This window comes from Varanus komodoensis, unplaced genomic scaffold (genome assembly GCF_004798865.1).
Source record: "Varanus komodoensis strain SLA01 unplaced genomic scaffold, ASM479886v1 scaffold12, whole genome shotgun sequence".
Classification (NCBI taxonomy): Eukaryota; Metazoa; Chordata; class Lepidosauria; order Squamata; family Varanidae; genus Varanus; species Varanus komodoensis.
In genome coordinates, this window is record NW_025335349.1 from 19396650 (window position 1) to 19418672 (window position 22023).

Below are 22023 nucleotides of genomic sequence, written 5' to 3' on the forward strand. Positions count from 1 at the left end.
AGATGGTGTCACTGGAATACCACATTATCCTTTGATAGGGTGTAAGTAAATATGGTCTCTGAAAACAGTGTTACCTTAAAACTGTGCTTAGCACTTACTCAAGGGAACAAGACGCAAATACTGGCTTCATAACTTGGTTGCACTTTAGTCCATTTATCCTATCCCTTTACAACAGCAAGCAGGTGTTTACTACAGGTGAAATGGAAATCTCTTCAGTACTGTTACCTGCTTAATTACCCTTTAAAAAATAGTAACATAGAACAAAGGGATATCCCCCTATGCAGACAGAACAAGATTAAGAGATGTTCCTGCTGTGTTGTAAGCTGTTATTTTGCTCTGAACCGCAGTATCTTACTTGCACAGGCATATGCTGACTAAGCTGCACAGCATATCACTGGACTACAAGTGGAAAAGATGGATCAAAGTGAAATTAATTTTAGTTTTATTCCAGAACTAATCTAATTTGAAAGAAGCCTGTAAGAAGTGGATTATGGCAAACTGAATTCTCTAAAGATTTTTGGATGGGCTGCCTTGTTTTAGAGATCAAGAAGCAATCACCTGTTGTGTATACAGAAGCCACTGGACAATAAGGGACAAATTAAGCACATGAGATACTTGGTTTTTTAAAGAAATCCTTGATGGGATTTAAGCAACATGCATAATCTTCCCATTTCATCTTGGTCTGCCAGTTTAGCAATGAACCTTGTTTCGGGAAGAGAACCTTCAGGCCATATTCCAAGCTCACTTAATAGCTCTTCATTAAACCTGTGGAACAAAAGTCTAAGAAATAGGCTTTCTACTCAGAGCCCTCTACTTCTCAGTTAAAGTGGTGACAGGTTCCAACTGGGATCGGAGCATTACAGCATTTAGCATTTGTCTTTCTTGTCCTCCAAGTTTTGCTGGGAGGCTGAATGCCCTACTTTAAAAAAACCCAACTGAGTTCCACTTAAGAGATACACATCTGAAAAAATGTCCTTGCCAGAATAAACATACAACTGAAGAAAAGAAACAGTGCAGATGTATAGAATCCTGTCAATCTTTGTATGGAAAAGCAATTGATTCATCTCATGCATGGAAACAAATAATGCCCATAACCAAAATATGCTCTGCTGCTTTCTGTACCCTTTCCCTCTGTGAAACTGTCCCTGAAGATGCCAGTGGTGACCAGTGAGTGGTGGTTGGAGGAAAGGATGAGCCATTCCATCTTATGGAGACGGAACCAGTGTAGGCTCCTTTGAGGTCCCCTAGTGAATCATGGAGGTTGAAAGTGATACATTTGCCTGCGCTGACCAATGAAAACAGACTGGCTCTTCAGACACCACACAGTGGCTGCCACTACATGCTTGGACAGACTCCTGTTCCTCACGTGTCCCTGGATATTGCAGCTGCAATTCTGCACTATTCATCGGGAATATTAATGATCGCCTACCTCACAGTATCTCATGAAGGGGAATGAGATAAACTCAAGGGCATCTTCAGACTGACAAGTTCCTGCTGACTAGCGATGTTGCCAAAGTTCATATTAACCTTGGAATATAAACTTGCCCAGCTCATAATGCTTGGCTTCATTACAAATCAAGTAATGTTTCTCACAAAGCTCTTCTGTGGATTGCAATTTAAAGCAAGTTCCTTTCTTCCCCTTAAATGCTGTAATAACAGCAACTTTTTCACAGAATCTGAAGTAATAGTTGGATGCTATATAGCCCTGGATTTTTTCTAAGCCTTTCAGAATCACAAGAGATAACTTCCCCATGTTGCAAGGGGACGGGGAGGGGGGGGATGGGACGCCAGGGTTTTTTGTTTTTGGTAAAAGCAGAAGTAACAATGTAAATGTAGCAACTGTAGAGTTGAATTATATTGTATTGTAACAAGGCTTACCCAAGTTCATCGCTACAGGATCTGAATTCCTTTGTAGGGACTGAACTGAGTGGCAAACCCAATAAGTAATGCTGAACCAGGCTGAAGACTAGTGGAACAAAGTAAGTGGCTACTTATTTGCTGTATTTGTATGCCACCCTGTAGTCTGAAGGTTCTCTGGGCAGCTCACGGGAAGACAGGAACAGCAACCAAACGTATCTGTAATAAAACAACTAAAACTACATAAAATCCTATGTATAGTTCATATATAGCTAAGTATCTGCAGGGTCAGAAGGAACACCCATAGACTAGGTAAGTAGCTGCAGGACAAGGATGGATGTTCCAGAGAACATTAGAAAGTAGCTTCAGGACCAAGAGCAGAATTGTAGCTGTAGATCCATAATGAATGACAATGCACTAACATCAGCAAGGCTATGTAGGACCAGAGTGACTGTCTATAGTGTTGAAAGCTTTAGGTGGGTCTGTAAAATCAGGAGCATTTGATCCTGAGTTTACTGTCCAAGTGGAGAAGTTGTGTGTTTTCCTCTTAGTTTTGGACTTCCCTTCTGCTGCTGTCTGTTCTAGAAGGTCTCTTTTACCATTCTGAGCAGCCCGCCTTCTGATTCAACTCCCTGGCTTTCTAACAAGCTCATTAATCTCTTTACTTTTTTTGCTGCCCCTTTGTACCTTCCAGTCTTTGTTTCTCCCAGCCACTCACTCGAAACCACTTTGCCACTGCTTTGCACTCCACTGTGCTCCTAGCATTCACACTTTTCTAACTCCATCCACCTCCCTCAGAGTCTTAGAACTATTTAAAGAGCCCTTCTACTGATTTCCTTTCCTTGTTTACCTGCCATACCTGTGACTGGCTACTGTTGCTGAGCAACCAAGAAACCTGAGGAATTGTATAGTGACCCCCAATGGTTCCTCATGAATACATATTGCTTTTTCAGGTATATACAATTTCTCAAAGTAGTTTATAGTAATATTAAAACATTAACTATAAAGACTTACTGGTTAGACCAAAGATATACTAAAGAGCAGAACACTGAAGAAAGATCTGCCCCAATGAAAATATATACAATTTTGCACCTATACTGGAAACATGTGGAAGATTATTGTATGGCAAGGAGTTAGGTTTGTCATGTCCCATTTCCCCTCATATTGCCCTTATCAAGTATGTTGAGTCTTCAGTTATACAACGGAATGTGTTTTTGTTTCATATCTTTTTCTACATTCCCCTTGCCAGAAGGAAGTGCTGTGTCCCAGGTGTAGAGCATTAGGGAGGATCCTAGATTAGCTATCTGGAGTTGTTTACCCCAGTGTTGGCTCACGGGCCAGGTGCTGGGCATGCATAGAATGTACTCAAGTATAAAACTGGGGGGGGGGGGAGCTTGAGTTTGGGAGCTTCTACACAGATCAGGTACCGAATGCTGTGTGATTGACGGCCTGGGGTCTCTCTCGCTGCCCAACCGGGGCTCCAGGAAGCTGAAGGGGAGAAGATACTCTCGCAAGGTAAAAATGTTGTTTTGTTTGCCTGCAGATACTATCATTGCTTAAATAAAGCATTGCTTTTCCTTCACCTACTGGCATGTTCATTGCCTCCAAATCCAAAAGAACCCCTGCCTTTGGCAGAACAGTACCCATGTCTAATGACAACTAATACTATATTTCAAGACCAAATGTCCCAGTAATCACAAATACAATGGATGTTATCAGGAGACTGAGTTCCTCATCTTAATTATCTGGTTTCACTTTGATGTTTTTTGTATGCCCTTTGCTTTTCTATTAGTTGATTTTTTCCCTGCCCTAACTGCTTCTTCTAGAGCATTCTTTTCTCCATCATGTTAATTTTCTTGATCAGTTTTTCCATCATTACTTAGCACTGCTGCTACTACTTTCTCTACTCCCGCTTAGTTACCTTCCTTCTCCTTAGTTTTGTGCTTTCTTGGGTCAGGAGGGACCACAGATTACACACAAATATTGCATTTCAGACTGATGGGGATATCGCCTGTTTTTGCTCTGGTTGACTCATGATTACTGGAAAGATCATCACCAGGGAGCTACAGTCACACAGGCTAAGTTATCAGGCACTGAAAACAATACTTTCTAGTTCTAACACCTGAAATGTCTTCACTAAAACATTCAAGATAGCAGACAGGGATGGAGGACTGGACACCTTTAGGCAAGGCTTTCGATAACACAAGCCTCTCATATTGTTTCCACTGCCAGCTAAGTGGAAAAGTAAAAGTAGGATATGATACAGGCACTCACCATGGAAAATGGCAGCAAAGTTTAGTGGTTAAGAGCATGGGCCTCAGGCAATCTGGGTTCGAGTCCCTGCTCAGCCATGGAGCCAACTGGGTGACTTTGGGCCACTCACAGACTCACAGCCCAACCTACCTCACAGGGTGGTTGTTGTAGGGAGAAGATGAAAGAGGACAATGTAATCTACTTTGAGTTCTTCAAAAAAGAAAAAGGTGAGATACAAATATGATAAATAAAAATAAAGGTTGGATGGAGGTATATTATCTGATGTTACCAAAATATGACACCATCAGAAATTCAAATTTAATCCATTTTTAATTTTTTAATATCCATGACCTACAAGAGCATAGTGGAGGAGGGCCCTTGGGAGGGGTTGGAGCACCCCCCACTTATTTTGTAAGGGACCTGTGTGGGGGTGCTCCTAGGAACCCCTATCTGGAATTGCATTCACATGTGTTTTCTGTGACACTTTACCCCATGTATGTCATGTCTTTAGATAGTAAGCCTGTGGGCAGGAATAACCTTAATTCCACACAAACCATTCTGGGAGGTTTTGGCTAGAAAGTGAAATATGAATGTAATTTTAAAAAATTATTCATAATGAAATAGGAAATAACTGCTAGAAGCTGTATTTTTTCACCTCAAAGAGACATCCTCATCTTGCATTCATTACTCAACAGAAATTCAAACAAAATGACAAATCTCATTTTTATAGTACCATCACAGGCTGCATAATCTCTGAAATGGGCATGGCTTGACTCTCACTATCATGAAGGGACCCCCACTTCTGAATTTTCTACTATATCACTGATGGCCTTTCTCCCATCTCCACTGTGTTGTTTGCTACGAGGAAACAAATTGCTAAAGAAAGTATCAATAAAGAAAATAAATTTAAAACTGGGCTTAGCAGAAAAGGTATTGGGTTTTAGTAGAATTATGTTTCATGGTATGCTGCGTTTTTGTTGTGTTTTGTGTCACCATCCTGAGACTCCTGTAAAGGACAGGATAAAAAGTATTTGAAATATAGTTTTGTTTGTCAATTCTGATTTTGACACAACTAGGAGCATGAAAACGGCCCAAGAGAATGGCAAAGATTTTATGTTACCATAGTCCATGTGGAAAGTATAATTGTACTTGCAGCGCAATTCCTACTGAAAGCCGACTGCAGGTAGAAGCATCTGAAATACAGTATACAAAAAGCAAAAGGCTAAAACCAGAGTTCCCGATGAAATCTTAACATGTGAAAATGCATTGAGGTCCATCCCTACTATGCAGCGTGGGTTCTGGCAACAGAATCTCTTCTGCCTTTTGAAGAGCTGACCTCTGCACCCAATTTTCAGTCCTAGTTAAAAGGAACAGCTATCAGTGCTACTTATCTATCCAGTGAGAATTACCTGTAAATGTTCTACACCTGTACTAGAAATCATTATTTTCCAATGATTTTGAAGAGACACTGGAAGTGGCTGGCTCACTACAGAAAGTAATTGCTCCTCATTAGGTGTTTGTTTACATGCATCATTTTGCTATGGCAATTCATCATGAGATGCAACTAGCTGGGAGTGTGTCACAACCAATGCACATTGATCCTGCATTCATTTGCATTATGCACAGCAATGTGATACACATATTTTGTCTTGCATTTTTGACTTCGCTTTGCTAATATCTCTCCCCCATGCATATGTGCTCTCTCTCTACTTCACACACACAGATAGAAACCTTCACACATCTAATAAAGTGAGCTATGTCCCATTCACCAAAAATGTGCTAGGCTTCAGAGGGCCAATGAATGGTGGTTGCAGTCCATTAACATCTGGAGACTTAGAAGAAATCCATCCCCACTTTGGTGGAAACTAGCTGACATGGCCAATACTTTCTTATATCCTAGAGAATAACCCTTTTCAGGAATTGCTCACATGCAGCTTCTAATCTTTTAATGACGAGTGATCTCATTGTTATACTGCCCAATAGCTAAGGCTCTCACAACCAGGTGGTTCCATCCCAATGTTAAACTGGCCCTGCCTTGCCATGTGTGGGTTCCATATACCCGCATGCAGATGGACACTGGAAAACATTTCCTGTAATTTGGACTCTGATTATGCAGTAGTCCCAGATGAATAGTGTCCCTATGCATTCAGCTGAATGGGAACAGATGCCCCTTTGAAGCCATCCATGTTGAATAGGTAGATAGGGAGTGAGTATGGCAGAGCCTCACTCCCCGTTATGCACATAGTAACATTTACAGGTCCAACATTACTGAAATACTGAAGTCATAGTTAAACACATGGCACATGCATGCAAGCAAAATGTTAATGCTCTTGGGAGGAAAATTGGCAGGCTACCTGACATTCTATTGTTTAAGAGGACAACTAGCAAGTGATGGGAAGAACTCAGAAGTATCACTGAACATCTTGAGTTGTATAAGTGTTATTATAAATGAAAAGTCAGAAGCACACCAAGCATGTCTGAATGGCCATAAAGTGCCCAAGATGTATAAGGAGCAAAAAACTAATTACTATAAATTAGAAAACTGATTATGAACTTGCAAGAAAGAAAATGGACTGAGCATTGTTCTCATATAACCCCAGTTCTCCATCAGCTCCACTGGCTCCTGATTGAAGTCTGGGTCCAATTCAAGGTGTTGGTTATGACCTATAAAGCCCTCAATGGCTTGGGCCCTGGGTATCTAAAGGAATGCTTGCGCCCATATATGCCCTCCCGCCCCTTGAGATCAGCAACAGATGCCCTTCTCCAGGAACCCTCTGTGAATGATATTAGGAGGGTGAGTACCCGGAGGAGGGCTTTCTCTGCGGTGGCACCCCATCTATGGAGTGCGCTCCCCAGAGAGGTCCACCTGGTGCCGTTATTATTTGTTTTTCGGCGCCAGACTAAGACCTTTTTATTTAAAACTTATTTTAAGTGTTAATTTATTATGTAGGATTTTTAAAAAAAAATTAAGCCAAGATGTACTGGGTTTTAATATTTTTATTGTATAATTTTTGTATGATTTTGTATGTTTTTGTTGTGAGCCGCCCCAAGGCTTTGTTGTGATGGGGGTGGCATAGAAATGTTTTTTAAAATAAATAATAAAATATTGAGTTTTCCCAAAGAACTCACAACTGGATAAAATGTCTGATTTTCTTGAGAGAGAAGAGTATGCATATGCACATTTATTTAGAATAAATTGATATTGTGCATTTTCTCTAGAATCTCAAAACAAATGTGGGGCTTATATTTTCACAATAGCACTGTGAAGTATATTTGACAGAGAAAAGTGACTTCAGTTGAGCTTTATGACTAGGGGAATTGGAACCTTTGGCTTCCTTGGTGAAATCCAAGTCTCCACCTGCTACATCATGTAAGAAGCAGAAGTAAACAATCAGAATGTTTAGTAGAGCCAGAAAAGTAGACAATATTCTTTGACACCATATTTTCACAGTGGAATCTACATGCCAAGAGTCGCTCATGCTTGGCTTAGAAAGAAAAGGGAAAGGAAAGGAGATTTTGCTTGCCAAGTTAAGCTCTGGGTGCTAGAAGTGATGTATACAGAACTGAAGCCAAAGATGCAGGCATGGGAAATGGGTGGATTTACTTTGGTCCCTTTGGCATCTGTTATGAATCCTGAAGCATCAATATAATCAGGAAGCTAGAAGGAAAGGAACTCAGTTTTTCAAATCAAGCCCACCAGTACAAACATGTGACCTGAAATACAATGGAGGATAAAGGAAAAGTAAAATACTAGCATATTACAGCTATAGCCTTCCAAACAAGTACTATGTTATTCTGCAAAAGTCTCTGACTTGAGATAATCAGCCAATGATACATTTAACAGTAATCAGACACTGTTCCCTGAGTAACATTTAGCTCAGATTATACTGAAATTAGACTAAGTCACTCGGAGGACAATGTGATAGGTCTATGTTCTCATGCTCAGTTTTGGTGAAGGTTTTTTTTTTTTTTTTTTAAGAAAACTGAGGGTTAATCCTTCATCTTTCTTGAAGACAATGTTTACCAATTCATCTGAAGTAGCCTTGTTAGTTTTTCTCTTAGAGTGCAATCCTGCACTAGAAACTGTAGGATATTTTTCTCTGTGAACACCCATGGGATTTCCCACATAGTTGCTTTCAACTGGATTGAGTAACTAAATCAAACTGGTCAATTGCACTGAGTTATCTTATTCATGGCATGATCTCTGGGCCAGGGGTAGGGAAGAGGAAGATAGGGAACTAACAGCACTCGTGTAAATAATTCAGGAAACAAAAGATGAGTAACCAGTGAACAGAGAGCACAGTCTTATATTGTCTGGCAGCTTAGTCTATCAACCCCTCTTATTGCATAACCTTCAGCTGCATGCAAGAAGAGCAGCAAAAACACTAGAATAGCATTTCTAACTTCTGTAGCACAACTTAAACTGAAAACTATGTAGCATCTATATTCACTTTATCTTACCTTCATAATACACTTTAAATCCATGGGCACTCACTGCAAAGTCGCTGGTCAGTCGTAGTGAAAATACAGATTTTGTGCTGGTCACAGGTGGTGGAATATGAAATCCTGTTAATCTGAAAAACACACAAAGAAAAATCTCTGCATGTGTTTATTTTGCAAAAGAAAATAAAAAGATGAATTCTGTCTCTTGCTCTTGAGTTGTGTGTAAAACTAATTCAGGGAACAAGGTGTACTTTGGGCATTCATAAGGGAGGCCTGCAAACTTCTAAACATGAGAAAAGTACACTGTTGATGGGAGAATTTGTTTCTCTCTAGCTACTTTGAGGGACAGGGAATTATAAATGGGGTAGCCGATCATACTGACATCCCTTCATCCCAGCAAGTTCTGACTCTGCTACACCAGTGGCTGACAGAGATTCTGCCTGAGCTATGCCACTGTTCTCCTGCGCAGCTCCCATGCATTCACAGTACAATGTCAAAAGGAAGGACAACTGTTTTAAGCAATAAAATAGGCCCATGGCTAGGCACACTTTAAACCACGCCCTGCTCTTGCTTTCAAAACATCTGTTTTGACCTGAACTAATATTACTGTAGCTATGATTTAAAAGTGTCTAAAAAGTAATCACAGTAATACTTTGACAGTTTCATGTGGAATGTATCTAGAAACAGAAAATGCCTTTCCCATCCAAATCTCATTGCCCTTCACCAAGGAAAATGAAAGGAGAGACAGGAAACAGAAACTACAAGCAAAGGCATCTGTACTCCTGTAGATATATGAGCAACCTGCCTCCTGTACCATGAAATTGTTCCAAATGATTTGTTTAATGAGTTAAACACAATAAAAATCAGACATTTCCATCTGCTCAATGCTTCAACTGATACCCCTGTCTTACTTTAATTTTAGCCTGGAAGTGGTTCATATGGAGAGATGATTGTTCTCTATACAGGATTATATTACATACTGAATGTGATGAAAATTAAATACTCTTAACTCCAAACTCCAAGACAAAGAAACACTGAAACTTGGCAAACAGAGACAAAGATCCCTGTGCTAAATAGTGAAATGACACAGATACAATGAATCTTGTTGGGTTTAAGGCAGACATGTAAAAACTAAGGAAAAGAACACTACAACCACTTAGCTTGGTCTTTTCACCTGCATTTGATTTTTTAAAACTAAAAACTATTCTACAATTTGTCTAAGAGATAAAGTTCATATATTAAGTGACAGGAGGAAGCAAAAAAAAGAGCAAGTGATTTGTGGTCTTCCGCTTTACCCTTTCTGACATCCACAATATGATCAGAGTTCCTAGAATATTCTCCGCAGCTCATAGACTATGCCATGGATGACATTTGTAAGGCTCACATCATATGGCATATATTACATATGTGGGTAAATTGGTGTCCTCAAGAAACTTTGGACTGTAGCTTATGAGTCAGTCCAAACTTTGGACTGACTCATAAGCTTCCATGAGGGACTATGGAAGTTGTAGTCCAAAACATCAGGAAGGTACAATATTACCTTAACATGTGTAAAAATATGGAAAGAAGAAACCAAAATCAACCAAGATTTTCCAGCTTTGATAAACTCAGAACATAGCATCCAACTCATTAGGACTACATTCAATTGGCCCCCATACTAAACTCATGCTTTATTTTAAGTCTCTGTCCCAAATTCTGGTCAAATTATTTAGTTTAGTAAAATATTTTTCCCCTGCTTTTTTGGCTTCTCCCTGCACCCCTAAAGTGGCTCACAAGTTCAAATAAAACAATACACAGTCAATACCATCATTAAACTAGAAAATTAAATTAAAATAATCAGCCAGATATTAAAATCACAAAGAGGAAGGGAGGAAAGGAACCAAAAAGCTAAAAGCATGGTGAGTTGGTTCAGACAACTTTGTAAGTCATGCATAAGGATTCATTATAGGTTGTCACTAACACATCATGTTGTAGGAACTCAGATATGCTAAAAAGCTATAGCTTGTTAACTACAAACAGCCTATGCAGAAAGCCCATGGTTTGTTGCTACCTAGGTTTTGAAATAGATTGTTCACCATGGCTTCTGATTTCATTGGACTGAGGCAATATGTGTAAGGTCCAAGTCATGGGCAGCAGCCAAATATGGTTGGAAAGCAAGGACCATAGGCCAGAGTCCTACAGCAGGTTCAGAGGACCAGAAGCAAGAGGCCTGTTTAACAAACCAGAATCACATTCAGGGAGATGGTAGAGCCAAACAAACACATCCAAGATATCAAGATTCAAACACACAATTCAAGAACACAGTCCAAAGAGCAAGTTCCAAAAAGCCAGTCTTATTCAAGGCAAGGTGTGGTCAGGGAGGATGGGGAAAGGTACCTGGAAATCAGGATCAGACTGGAGACAAATGTGAAAGCAAGACCCAGGATTGAGATAAGCCAATACAAAGAGGCAATGTACAAGGGAATCACAAGTACAACTTATGTTGCTACAGCAAAGAGCAGCAGTGCTGAGAAGCCTTTTATGCTGGCCTCCAGGGCCTCCAGCTGCATTGTATAATTGCTCTTCAGCTGTACCCTGGAAGCACCTGCAAAGTTCCTGGTTCTGCAGGCACTTGCAGAGTCATCCAAGTCTTGATTCTGACACCATGATAATTCAACTGTCAATAACAACTCAGAGTTCAAAGACCACCTGCACGCATCTTGAGAGTGAGTTATCATGTCCTCAGAACCCAATCATAATGTTTTCAAAGGATCTTGCAATGAGGAGAATTAGTAAGATTCAGACTTGTGTTTCTCCAGGTGTTAGACTGGAACTCAGTCTGCCTTGTTCCTATTTCCTACTGTGAGCTTTTCCCAGCCTGATTTTGAATGGAAAGCATATGTTAATGTATTTATTTTTTTTAAAGTGCATACCCAAATGGAAAGTGCATCCATTAACTAAAGCATGAAAATGTCCATTTTCCCAACAAGAACACTTTTCAAAAGCCCACACCTTGCAAACAAACATTGCAAGTGTATAAATGTGTGCACTTTGCCTATAAAATATGCTCATGTTTGCATTCTGTGATGCAAATAGAATGTGGTCTGGTCTTAATGAATAGAAGTCAATTTCTTATATATTCACAATTCACAGTCCTGGTGTTGCAATGGAAAAGCCCTATGCCACAAGCTAGCCATTTGGACACCTGCTTGAAATGGTAGCAGATTGAAAGCAAGTAATCTGATAATAGTTGCCATGGATGGGCTACTTACATGGGAAAAGATAGTCCTTCAAATATCTTGATTCCAAACTATTTAGGGCTTCATAGGTAGTACAATAGTAAGGTAAACATTGGCTCTGGGCATAAAGGTTTTAAGAAGATCTTCCTCTTTAGATGGAGCTGTGCTGAATTTATCGACTCAGCTCCAAAGTCCAAGCTTGATGGCATTAGTGTTTCAAGGTAATAACTAGCATTTTGAAATATGTATGAAAATGAACTGCTAGCCAGTGCAGATTGAACAATATCAGTGCCATGTCTTTCAAACTGAAATTACAGCCATAATTGTAGTTGTTGCATTTTGCACCAGCTGGAGTTCCAAAAGACAATGGCCCAGGTAGAATGTGTTCCAGTTGTATAATTCAGATGTGACTCCAAACAGCTCAACGCTCTTATGTTAATAGTCTTCTCCAACCAAGTGCCCTCCAGATATCCTAGATTAAAGCTCCCATCATAAGCAGACAGCTTGACAAGGTAACTGGAGAATATTAGGTTAGGAAGCCTATTGTGATAGAATACTACATTGTAACATTTTAGGCTATGGGTGAAGAGTCAACATTTTTCAGTGATCTATGGGTCTCTTTTCAATCAGATTCATTATCTTCATTGAATTATCATCATTGATGCATTTTATCTATGTGTTTGTATATTTTTTCTTGCATTTTTAATGTTTTATTTTTATGTCATCTGTATTAAGTGTTTCAATAATAAATGATAAAAGCAGGCTAACATTTATTTATTTATTTATTTAAAGCAAACATGTCCTGCAAGCTGGTCAAAAAGGCTCTCGGATAGGCTTAACTGATTTCTATGATTATATCACATCTGGAGGAAAGTGTTTTGGGTACTGGAGCGTCACATGTGGGGAATATTCAAGCATTTTAAAAATATTGCTTCCCCATCTGTCTAAATTGGTGTAGTCCAGAATTCTACCATTTCAGTTTTCCTTCTCATTCTGCACAAATGGATCTCAGCCAAATGCACATTCTCCCCCCTCCCCAATATATCAAAGCTGAAGTAGTTCACCCTGGAAGGAAGTTCACATCCAGAGGAGTTAACACTTGCAGATATGTCAGCTGCTCTATACACACTTAAAGAAAATTACATGCCTGCGGAAGCTCTGTCTACTGCCACTTTGACAGCTTCGTTTTCTATCTAAATAGGCTACAGTCTCCACTTGATGGAGAATTGGAACCTTCATTAAGAAGCAGCAGGAAAAGCAGAATTCGATTGCTAAGCACATGGGAGGGAGGGACAGACAAACAAGCATAAAAGCACCAGTGGTTCCTTGTGTGTTCCCTCATATTCCATCACTAGAGAGAGCTAGCTAGTGGTCCATTTGGGGGTGGGGGGTGGAGAAGGAAAGAACCCTGATCTTTTTTTGGGAGCTATCCAGTTCTGCAACTAGTGAGACTGTAGACCTCAGTACAAGCAGCTCTATTACTGGCACTTCAGATGGCTTCCCGATATTGTACAAGGAGGTGTAGTTTTTAAAAACTTTGTATCTGAGTGTGTATGTGGGGGGAGAATTACCCCATTCATGACAGAAATATTTTATTTACAAACAAACAGGTAAATAAATGCATGCTTGCTTCCTTTACTATAAATGAATATCTATTGTCTTTCCTCCCTCACCTCCTAAATCTACTCATGAAGGATGCTGAACCTGTGTGTGTGTGTTACGAATAGGGATTGACAATTTTCCCTTCCTATCTGTAATACCAGGGAACAGAAGTAAATGTCATGGCAACAAAGACACCTTGCGACACACAGAATGTCATGGGAGAAGTCTCCTGCATAATAGCTTCCAGTTGCTTTGGTAGTCTGCCATAAACATTTTCCTTTTGTAGCCCAATTCTTTTGTTCCGCTGCATTTTCATGGGAGGAGGGTCAACAACAGTATGATCCCAAGAAGATGGGAACTTGCTTCAAAGGATCAGACAAAAGATCCATCTAGCCCTGGTCTTAATGTCCAACAGTGGTCACTGAGAGTATGAGCAGGGCACCAACACCATGCCGTGTTGTCCTCCACCCTCTGGTACTCCATTTAGTGACTGTAGCTAAGAGCTGATCATGTGTCTGCGCTTTATATATTTTGTCTTGTTATGTTTCTTACAGTTTTCTCTCAACATCTTGAGATTTTGCAATTTAAATTATGTGCTATGAATCGTAAATCCTGGAGTTTTAATGGTCTCTTCAGGGTGGCAATATTCAGAGATTTTACATCTGACTGCACAGTTCCTGTATTCTTCCCCAAATACAGGCATTTCTTAGACTGTATTTTTAAAAAATGTACACAGAATGCCCAGATGAGCACAAGCCCTGTTCAGGAGTTCCTAAACTAAATAGAGCATGGGGAGAGAGAGCTTGTAGGCCTGCCCCTATCCATGCCTTTTTATTGCCCTTTACTTGTGGAGGATGATTTTCTGAAGCAGGGAGACTTCTGGATTGAGTGAGGTTCTCCTAGCAGTTCAAAACAATGGAATTCCATGTTCAGACTCAAGTGGGTAACCACCTAATAGTGCTGAAGTGGCAATTCAAAGCATGAGTATCAAACAACAGCTAATACAAAAATATAGATTCCCAGATTTGAAAGGGAACTCAGAGCTCATGGTATTTACTGCTGATGCATAAAATCTACTCCCACAACATCTCTATAAAAACATGGAATTAAAAAAAAAGATTTCTAGAAGACATTTGTACATTGGACTTATACCACAGTTTGTCAAAGGGTAAGGAAGAGTAATAAAAGTTTCCTCCAAAAAAATTCTCTATCCTTTTAGGGGGCAGAGAAATCTCACCAAATGCTACTGAATTTGTGGAAGAGAAATTGGACTACATATTTCAGAACTCACCATGAACAGTCACCATAGCACAGCTTCATGCGGTATCCCAGTCCCTTGCCCACCCCTACTGCATGTACATAGTCCAGGAAGGCCGTGCTATCATCCTGACAGATGATCCAGCAAGTAGCCAAGGTTGTTTCCATGCCAAGTGTGACCAGAAAAGGACCAAGATTATCATCCAAGAAGGGGAAGATCTGCACAATTACTACCCATTTGAGCATCTTTTCTCAGAATGGCATTTTTGTCACTAGCCATTTTGATGAAAAATTTCATGGCAACTGAGATTATCCAAAATTGCATTGAACCATCCTGCATCCAGCCAGAAAAATCCCACTTGGAAGATGTTTGAAACTGGGGAAAAAAAGAGGCAGGGGGGTGGGGGTGGGTATCTCACAAAGCATCTAATAAAGGGTATCTAATTGTTGGGTATCTAATAAAGCATCTTTGTTCTCATTTTCAGACCTTAACAACAGAAAATAATCTAATAAAGGTCCACTATATGGGCATGTGTATACGTGTCATAAGTCAGTTGGCTTGGAACCATTAGTATTCTGCCTTTCCTCATAGTAGAACTTCACAGTGTCATTAATGTCTCCTTTTGTTCCCATAATAATTCTATAAAGTAGGTTGGATTACTCTTTCAATGTTGGTTTCCTTCAGTTTTCCATATTTTTCGCTTAAATTCAGCTCATCTCAAACACTGAGAATTTCTCCAATCTTAAATTCACTTCATCCTGAACTTCAATTTTTTAAAAAAGTTTTCAGGAAAATGCTTACTTTTGTAGACCTGATAAACACATTTTTGTATGCATGCTTGCCTGAGATTACAGTTTGCCAAATACAATACATATCTAAGCTAATACATGCATTTTGAAATTTACATATTTTGTACACATTTAATTTTAAAAGGTTCCTTTGCAAAATTTTGGAAAGTGTAAATTCCGAAAGTCAACTGAATTTCTGTTCCAATACTAATTTAAACATGTGAAATCAGGTAAGCATGAGTTAAAATATGAACTGCCCAAATTTCTAAAAGTATGTTACTAATCTCTCAGTAAGCTTTATAGCAGAGCAGAGATTTAAGCCTGGATTTCCCTAGTCAAAGACCAGCATTAGCACCCATAAATCACTGCCACTCAAGCTTTCTTTGATTCCAGACTTACATGTATTTTGCTTTCCTTGAAATACAGCTGGCCTCACTGAGGAATGAATCCATTTTTATGTTCATAATCACTCTCTAATGTTCTCATCACTCCCAAGTAAAATTTAGTAAGCAGCATTTCTAAAAATACATTTCTACACTCTTCAGAAAAACCTTAGCAGTAAACGGTTTTGCTGAGGATAGCCAATTACAAATGACTAAGCATGTGTTTGGCCTTTTTATGTAACCACAATTGTTGAAATCAAATAAACAGGCTGAAAATCCTCTTTTCTCTCAATCATTTTTATGTTGTGCAAAACCCATATTTTTCATTATAGGGGAACCTGTGAGTTCCAAATATGGGCACAAATCCAAGGATGGTCCATTTGTATTTTTTTTAAATTCTGCTTTGTTTTGGTTTATACATATAACAAACCTTCCCAAATCAGCTGGTAGGGCTTCCCAACTGTTTCCAAGTAAATACTCAACATCTATTTGAAAAATTGAATATATGAGGAATTGGAAGGGGGAAGCAGGAATGCGTATGTGATGATTGAAGTGTTTTGACTGTTATAGCCATATTTTCATTCAGTGTGTATGTGTTATATTTTTATTTAAAGTGATACTGAGAACTATAGATAATGTTTTAGGTATGCTGGAAATAATACATAATTGACCATATTTAATTAATAGGAACACACACTTACTTAAAAGTTAAAATGCACCACTGCTTTCCCCACTGTTTCTTGAACTTCTTCTGGAAACTGCACCCCCACCCACACACCACCAAAGATCCATGGATGAGATGCAGAGTTATTGTGGTTAACTTAGTTATAACACTTATATAAGAGTTTCTCCAAAACAGCCATTTCTGCAAGCTGCCATTTTCCCAAGAAGGCCAGTCAGAGTGATGTTCTATCTTCAAATGGCATCACACCAAGGGACAGAGAAGTGTGGAAGTCAGACGCTGCAAAACGGGTGAAAATAGGATGACAAAACTGCAAGAAGCTGGCCTAAGAAATGTTCCAGCTATACCTACCAAGCTGTCTGATGTTCCATGGAGCATGTGCTCTCTAAATTGCACAAGAAGGACCTCTTGTGTTTAAGGCACCCTTTAGACCAACACCAAGCATGAATCATTTGACATGCCATGACCAAGGCCAGGGCTAAGCAACTTGTTTTCAAGGGCTCCTCCATGTGTGCAACCAAATGCCTGACTCTAACATATATTCTGGTGCTATCAGGAAATGTTGATTAAATGTTTTTTACCTCAAACTCCTATTTCCCTTTTCTATCTAAATCTAAGAAAGCTGCTCTGATTCTAAATCAGTTACTGCTGTCAGCGATGAACTGCATGAGGGCACAACAGCATCAACAATCCAGACAAGATAGAAGTACTTTTTGTTAGTGAGAATGTTCATTAGGAAATGGGAGTTCAAGAGGTGATGGAGGAATGGGGTTCACTACACTTGGGGGCTGAGGCTCACAGTTTGGCTCTGGTCTTGAACTCTGCCCTAACCAGGATGTCGGTTCTGCTTCTGGTCTGAATTCTGTTTCTGGGCAGAATTCGAAGTGCTGCTTATGACCTATAAAGCCCTATGTGACTTGGTAACAGGCTCCCTGAAAAACTATCATCTCCCACATGGTTCTTAAGATCTTCTGCAAAGGCCATTCTTTTGAGTCCACCATCTGCAGAGTTATGCTTCGTGGTGGCTGCTTCCAAATGGTGAAAGATGCTACATTGTTTTCTAGGATGCTCCTGAAGGATGCTAGATTTTTTCCTCTTTGTATGCTATTCTTCCACTGGCAGGGAAAGAACACTTTAAAAAAGAACATTAGCATGCAAGTGGGTTTGGTGGATTTGATGCTGTTTTAATAATATTTCTTATATAGTCCTTATGTTTGATTGCAATGGAATATATTGCTTTATTGTTTAATCAGTTCTAACCATTTCTGTAAGCTACTTTAAAAGCCATTTTTTGCTAGTGAGGCAGAGTAGAAATATATACATTGAGTGCTGCAAGGCCTCTATTCAATTGCATGTGAGTACTACTTCCTGAGGCATTTTGCTGGAAAAACCTCTGGAAACATTTCAGGTTTTGATTTCAACAAAATTCTGAAAGATTTGGTTAGCCTTATCAGAACACCTACACATGATAAGATGCTTCCAAATTTGCTTTGGATTTCAACATAAACAAAACCTCTGAGGCAATGCTAAGAATAATATTCCTTCTGGTTATAGTATAGTATATTCAATTATTAAAATGAAAGGCTACAGAATTGCCTTAATTTTTGACAGTCATATGCAGTTTAGCCACAGGAAGAGTTTAGCAGAACCATAGAATTATCTTGAGCGGGAAGCTCTCTGGGACTTTGTCCTGATTTTAGATTGAATTCTGCTTCCTTGAATTTTCCGGTCTTTGGCTCCATTGGGATCAGCAAGGAACAAGCCTTGGGAGCAGTGAGAAATATGTCTGCTCCATAGTCTGCCTGGGAGACTTCCACATATTTCAAGGCTGCTATCATGTTTCCTCGTATTCTTCCTCTGCGTATTCTTCCTCTTCCTCTAAATATGTTCAGCTGTTTGTCAATATCCATCTTAATATGGCTGCCCAGAGCTACACAATGTATTCCAAATGTTGCCCAATGAACCCAGAACAAGACATGATCTGAACACAATGTTTCAATAAACACTGGCCAGTATTGCATTAGCTTTCTAACTTGCTGCATTGCCCAGCTCATTGGTGTTTGGTGCATCCTATCATGGTGCAAGGGCTTCAAGGCAATATGCACTAAGTCACTTTGAGTTCAATGGGACGCTCCAGTGTGGTTTATTTTACAGCTCTAAAATGTGTTTCACTTAAAGCCAATTGCATGTAGCCTTGGATGACCATTTTAATGAAATCAGGGTTGACCAGAGCAGTTGCTGAGTCTAGAGCTGTGGGTGGTGAATTGGTTTTCTCGAACTGATATAGGTCCATGTAAAGTTACTTATTTTATTTCCCCCCTCTTTTCTTCCTCCTGCTTTATTTTCTGCTTAATTGGCAAATCACCTTGGTCCATAGGCTTCACATTTTCACCAAGATTTATTTTCAAAGTTGCATTGAAGTTATGAGGATAAACATTTAATTGCATGTCAAATGAGCACTCTGCTTTCAAACTGGACTCTAAACTCATTAGCCCTTAAGGAAAGATGCACTTGCAATTGCAAGATCAAATTAGAGCAAGAGCTTCAAAACTCCTAAGCCAAAATGACAGGAAACAGTCCTGATTTGTCACAGGAAAAATGCTCCCAGAGAAATTGTTGACATTAGAGTGGAATGATGTAAATAAGCTGACAGCCCTAATGCAGCTGGTAATTGCAGACTCTGAAGCAAAAGATTTGTAAAAGAAAGGCTTGGTTACATTGGCTGAAGTCAGATCATGTTCAACAACTTGATAAACATCTAAAGGTAACTATTAATTTTATGGTGGGTGGGATTATTAACTACTAGAAAAATGCAGCGCTTGAAAGGCTATGCTTTATCTGCTAGTAGTAAAATATATTATTATTGCTGCTGCTGCTGCTGCTGCTGCTGCTGCTGCTGCTGCTGTTGTTGTTGTTGTTGTTATTATTATTATTATTATTATTATTATTATTATTATTATTATTATTATTCCTGAGACTGAGTACAGGGGGTGGTGATGAGTTTATATGAAACTCTACCTTATCTTTTATCTGCAACTGCATTGTTTTGAAAATACAGTTTTATGTCCTCCTTAGACATTCAGAGATATTCAGAGTGCATTCCGTCTTGCTGCTGCCATCCTATGATCCACAATTCAACCTCCTGCACAAGTTCAGGTGCATATAAGCTGTACCCATGAAGAAAGTTTTACCTGTATGCCACAGGTAAATCCCAGTCTACCCCAATCTGATGTCTCCAACTACTATCAGCCCCAGCAAGCATGGCCACTCGTCTGGAATACTAGAGTCCAAAACATTTAGCTAGAAACAGGTTGAGAAAGGCTGGCATAGCCTCTGTGACCTTTGTGACGTTTATACTATCAGACTGAGTTTGGCATTAAAGGCAACTGAGACTAGTTATTGTCATTCCATGATTTGAATGTCAGAAGGATGTGTGTAGCTATCCCAGATTTTTTCATATGAGAGTCCCAGTGTTCCTTTCCTATACTACAATTTTGTATAGAACACACATATAGGTCCATCTATTTCAGCATTGCCTATACTAGGTAGGCATAAAGTAGACCTCCAGATGTTTTGGACTTCAACTCCAACCATTCCTGACTACTGATTATGTCAGCAGGTCTTCTTAGGTTTTGAAGTCTCAAACCTTTGAAGGCCTTTCTTTTGTCAAACCTTTTGTCCATGCCTGATCTACCCTGGCTACCTCAGCTGCCCAGTGTTTTGGACAAGAGTCTCCCTCGGTCACATCTGGAGATACTGGGGTCTCAATCAGGAACCTGTGGGATGAAATAAATCTGTTCTGCCACTGAACTACGGCTAGTCCTATTAACATAACATACCCATGTACAAACATACACATGGTATGCATTTTCATTCTTTCATTACTGAGCTTCTACTTGCACTATGTTATTCTAGCTAAGTCCTAGTCCCATGGGATGCCCATAATGCTCCAAACTCAAGAGTATTACAAGCATCCTATGCAGAGTGGAAGAACTGCAGAGGCACAACTCACCTCCACTATCCTCTTGCTTTGCCAAAGAGCTGGATGGATGTATCCAGCTATTTAACTGTGGTGTTCTGGACAGGGGAAGGGAAGGTGGCTGAGATTGTATTAGGATATGTTGTATCTTTGTAGCTCTGGTCTCCTTCTCTGACCACCCCCATCTCTTTCTCCACAGATCTCTTCTCTGAGGTTGCTTTAAAAAGAAGAAGCCACTTGTATGGCTCTTCCCAGGATGGATGTGGAGTTGGGGAGGCAATGTAATTCCTATCTTTGAGCTCAGAGTGATGGGAGCTGGACAATCCTATAGCAAATTATTCTTGACCTTTTCATATTATAATACATGTTCTATCTAATTTTATTTCAAAATTGAGTAACATGTTACAAAAAAGTATACTGTCCTAGAGATATGGTTAGAAGACGGGCTGCATCTGCCCCTAGCAGTATTCCAGGAATCTCCCCCACCATTTGATATTTTCCCTATGTAAACAGTTATTATTTGTCCTTATGGGAAAAAAGAACTCAGCTTGGGGACAAGTTATATTCCATTTTGGCAATGTCTTGATTCACTGTACCTTCAGGTATTTATGTACTTTATAAAGCAGGTTCAATTTTATTCTCAGAGATTCTAAAAAGTAGCTGAGTCTGAGCTACTGACAGCATGATCAATATAAATACTGAGGAAAATACTTGTGATTAATTGTTTTTCACATTGTTTAGTAGTGACAATATTGTGAAGTTGCAAGTTGATTTCCTTCCTTCCTTCCTTCCAGTGACAAATGGTTCATCCTCTTGTATAGCTGGAGATATCAAAGAAATCCTCAATGAATGCAAGTGAGTTTGGTTTTCTATGATTCTGACCTGTGGATTCCACAGCAGGCTGGCTTTTCCTGAGTTGTGTGGATTATGTGAATTAGCACAAGTACAATGAAGCTCTGAGTAAGAATCCCTGATTATATCGATGAGTAGACAACAGAATGAAAGATCCCTGACAATCTGCAAGCACAGATGGAACAAGTCTTACACAATCTGTACATCCCTATATAGCAGAGTCCAATACATGTCTGATAAGCTAAAACCTTCAACAACTTGCAAGTACTACTTCACATAGTACACTGAGAAATTCATTTTCACAGGAAATAGCAATGGCCACCATTTTGCCATTAAAAGGAGATTGGACAAATTCATCAGAAGAGAAAACTATCAATGGCTACTTACATACAGCAATTGCTGAAAAGCTTGGGCACAGGGAATTTTTGTACCCATCTTGCTTGGGCAGCTTGTTTGCCACTGTGTGAGTGGAATGCTGGACTGGATAGACCATTGGTCTGACCCAGCATGGCTTTTCTTATGCTCTTTTGTTTGTATGTTCTTAACCCTACCAGCAAATGGGACACCTTTCAGGGAGGGAAGTAAGCAGAACTCTGAGCATCTACTAACCAATTTTTCCCTCTTCTCAGTATGTTTGCTGAACTTCCCACAGCATCATGGGAAACACACTATCTGGGGCAGTTCAGGCTGAGCACACTCTAGATTTGC

The 22023-nt window shown here is 39.6% G+C and overlaps 1 protein-coding gene across 1 annotated transcript in view; it reads right to left on the reverse strand.

Moving 5' to 3' along the window:
• The window catches only part of CSMD3 (CUB and Sushi multiple domains 3), a 650552-nt gene that overhangs the window by 497807 nt on the left and 130722 nt on the right, over positions 1–22023 (reverse strand). Inside the window, exon 3 of the mRNA XM_044421466.1 lies at positions 8572–8684. Within this exon, the coding sequence (XP_044277401.1) occupies positions 8572–8684 (113 nt within the window). The remainder of the gene's footprint in view (positions 1–8571; positions 8685–22023) is intronic.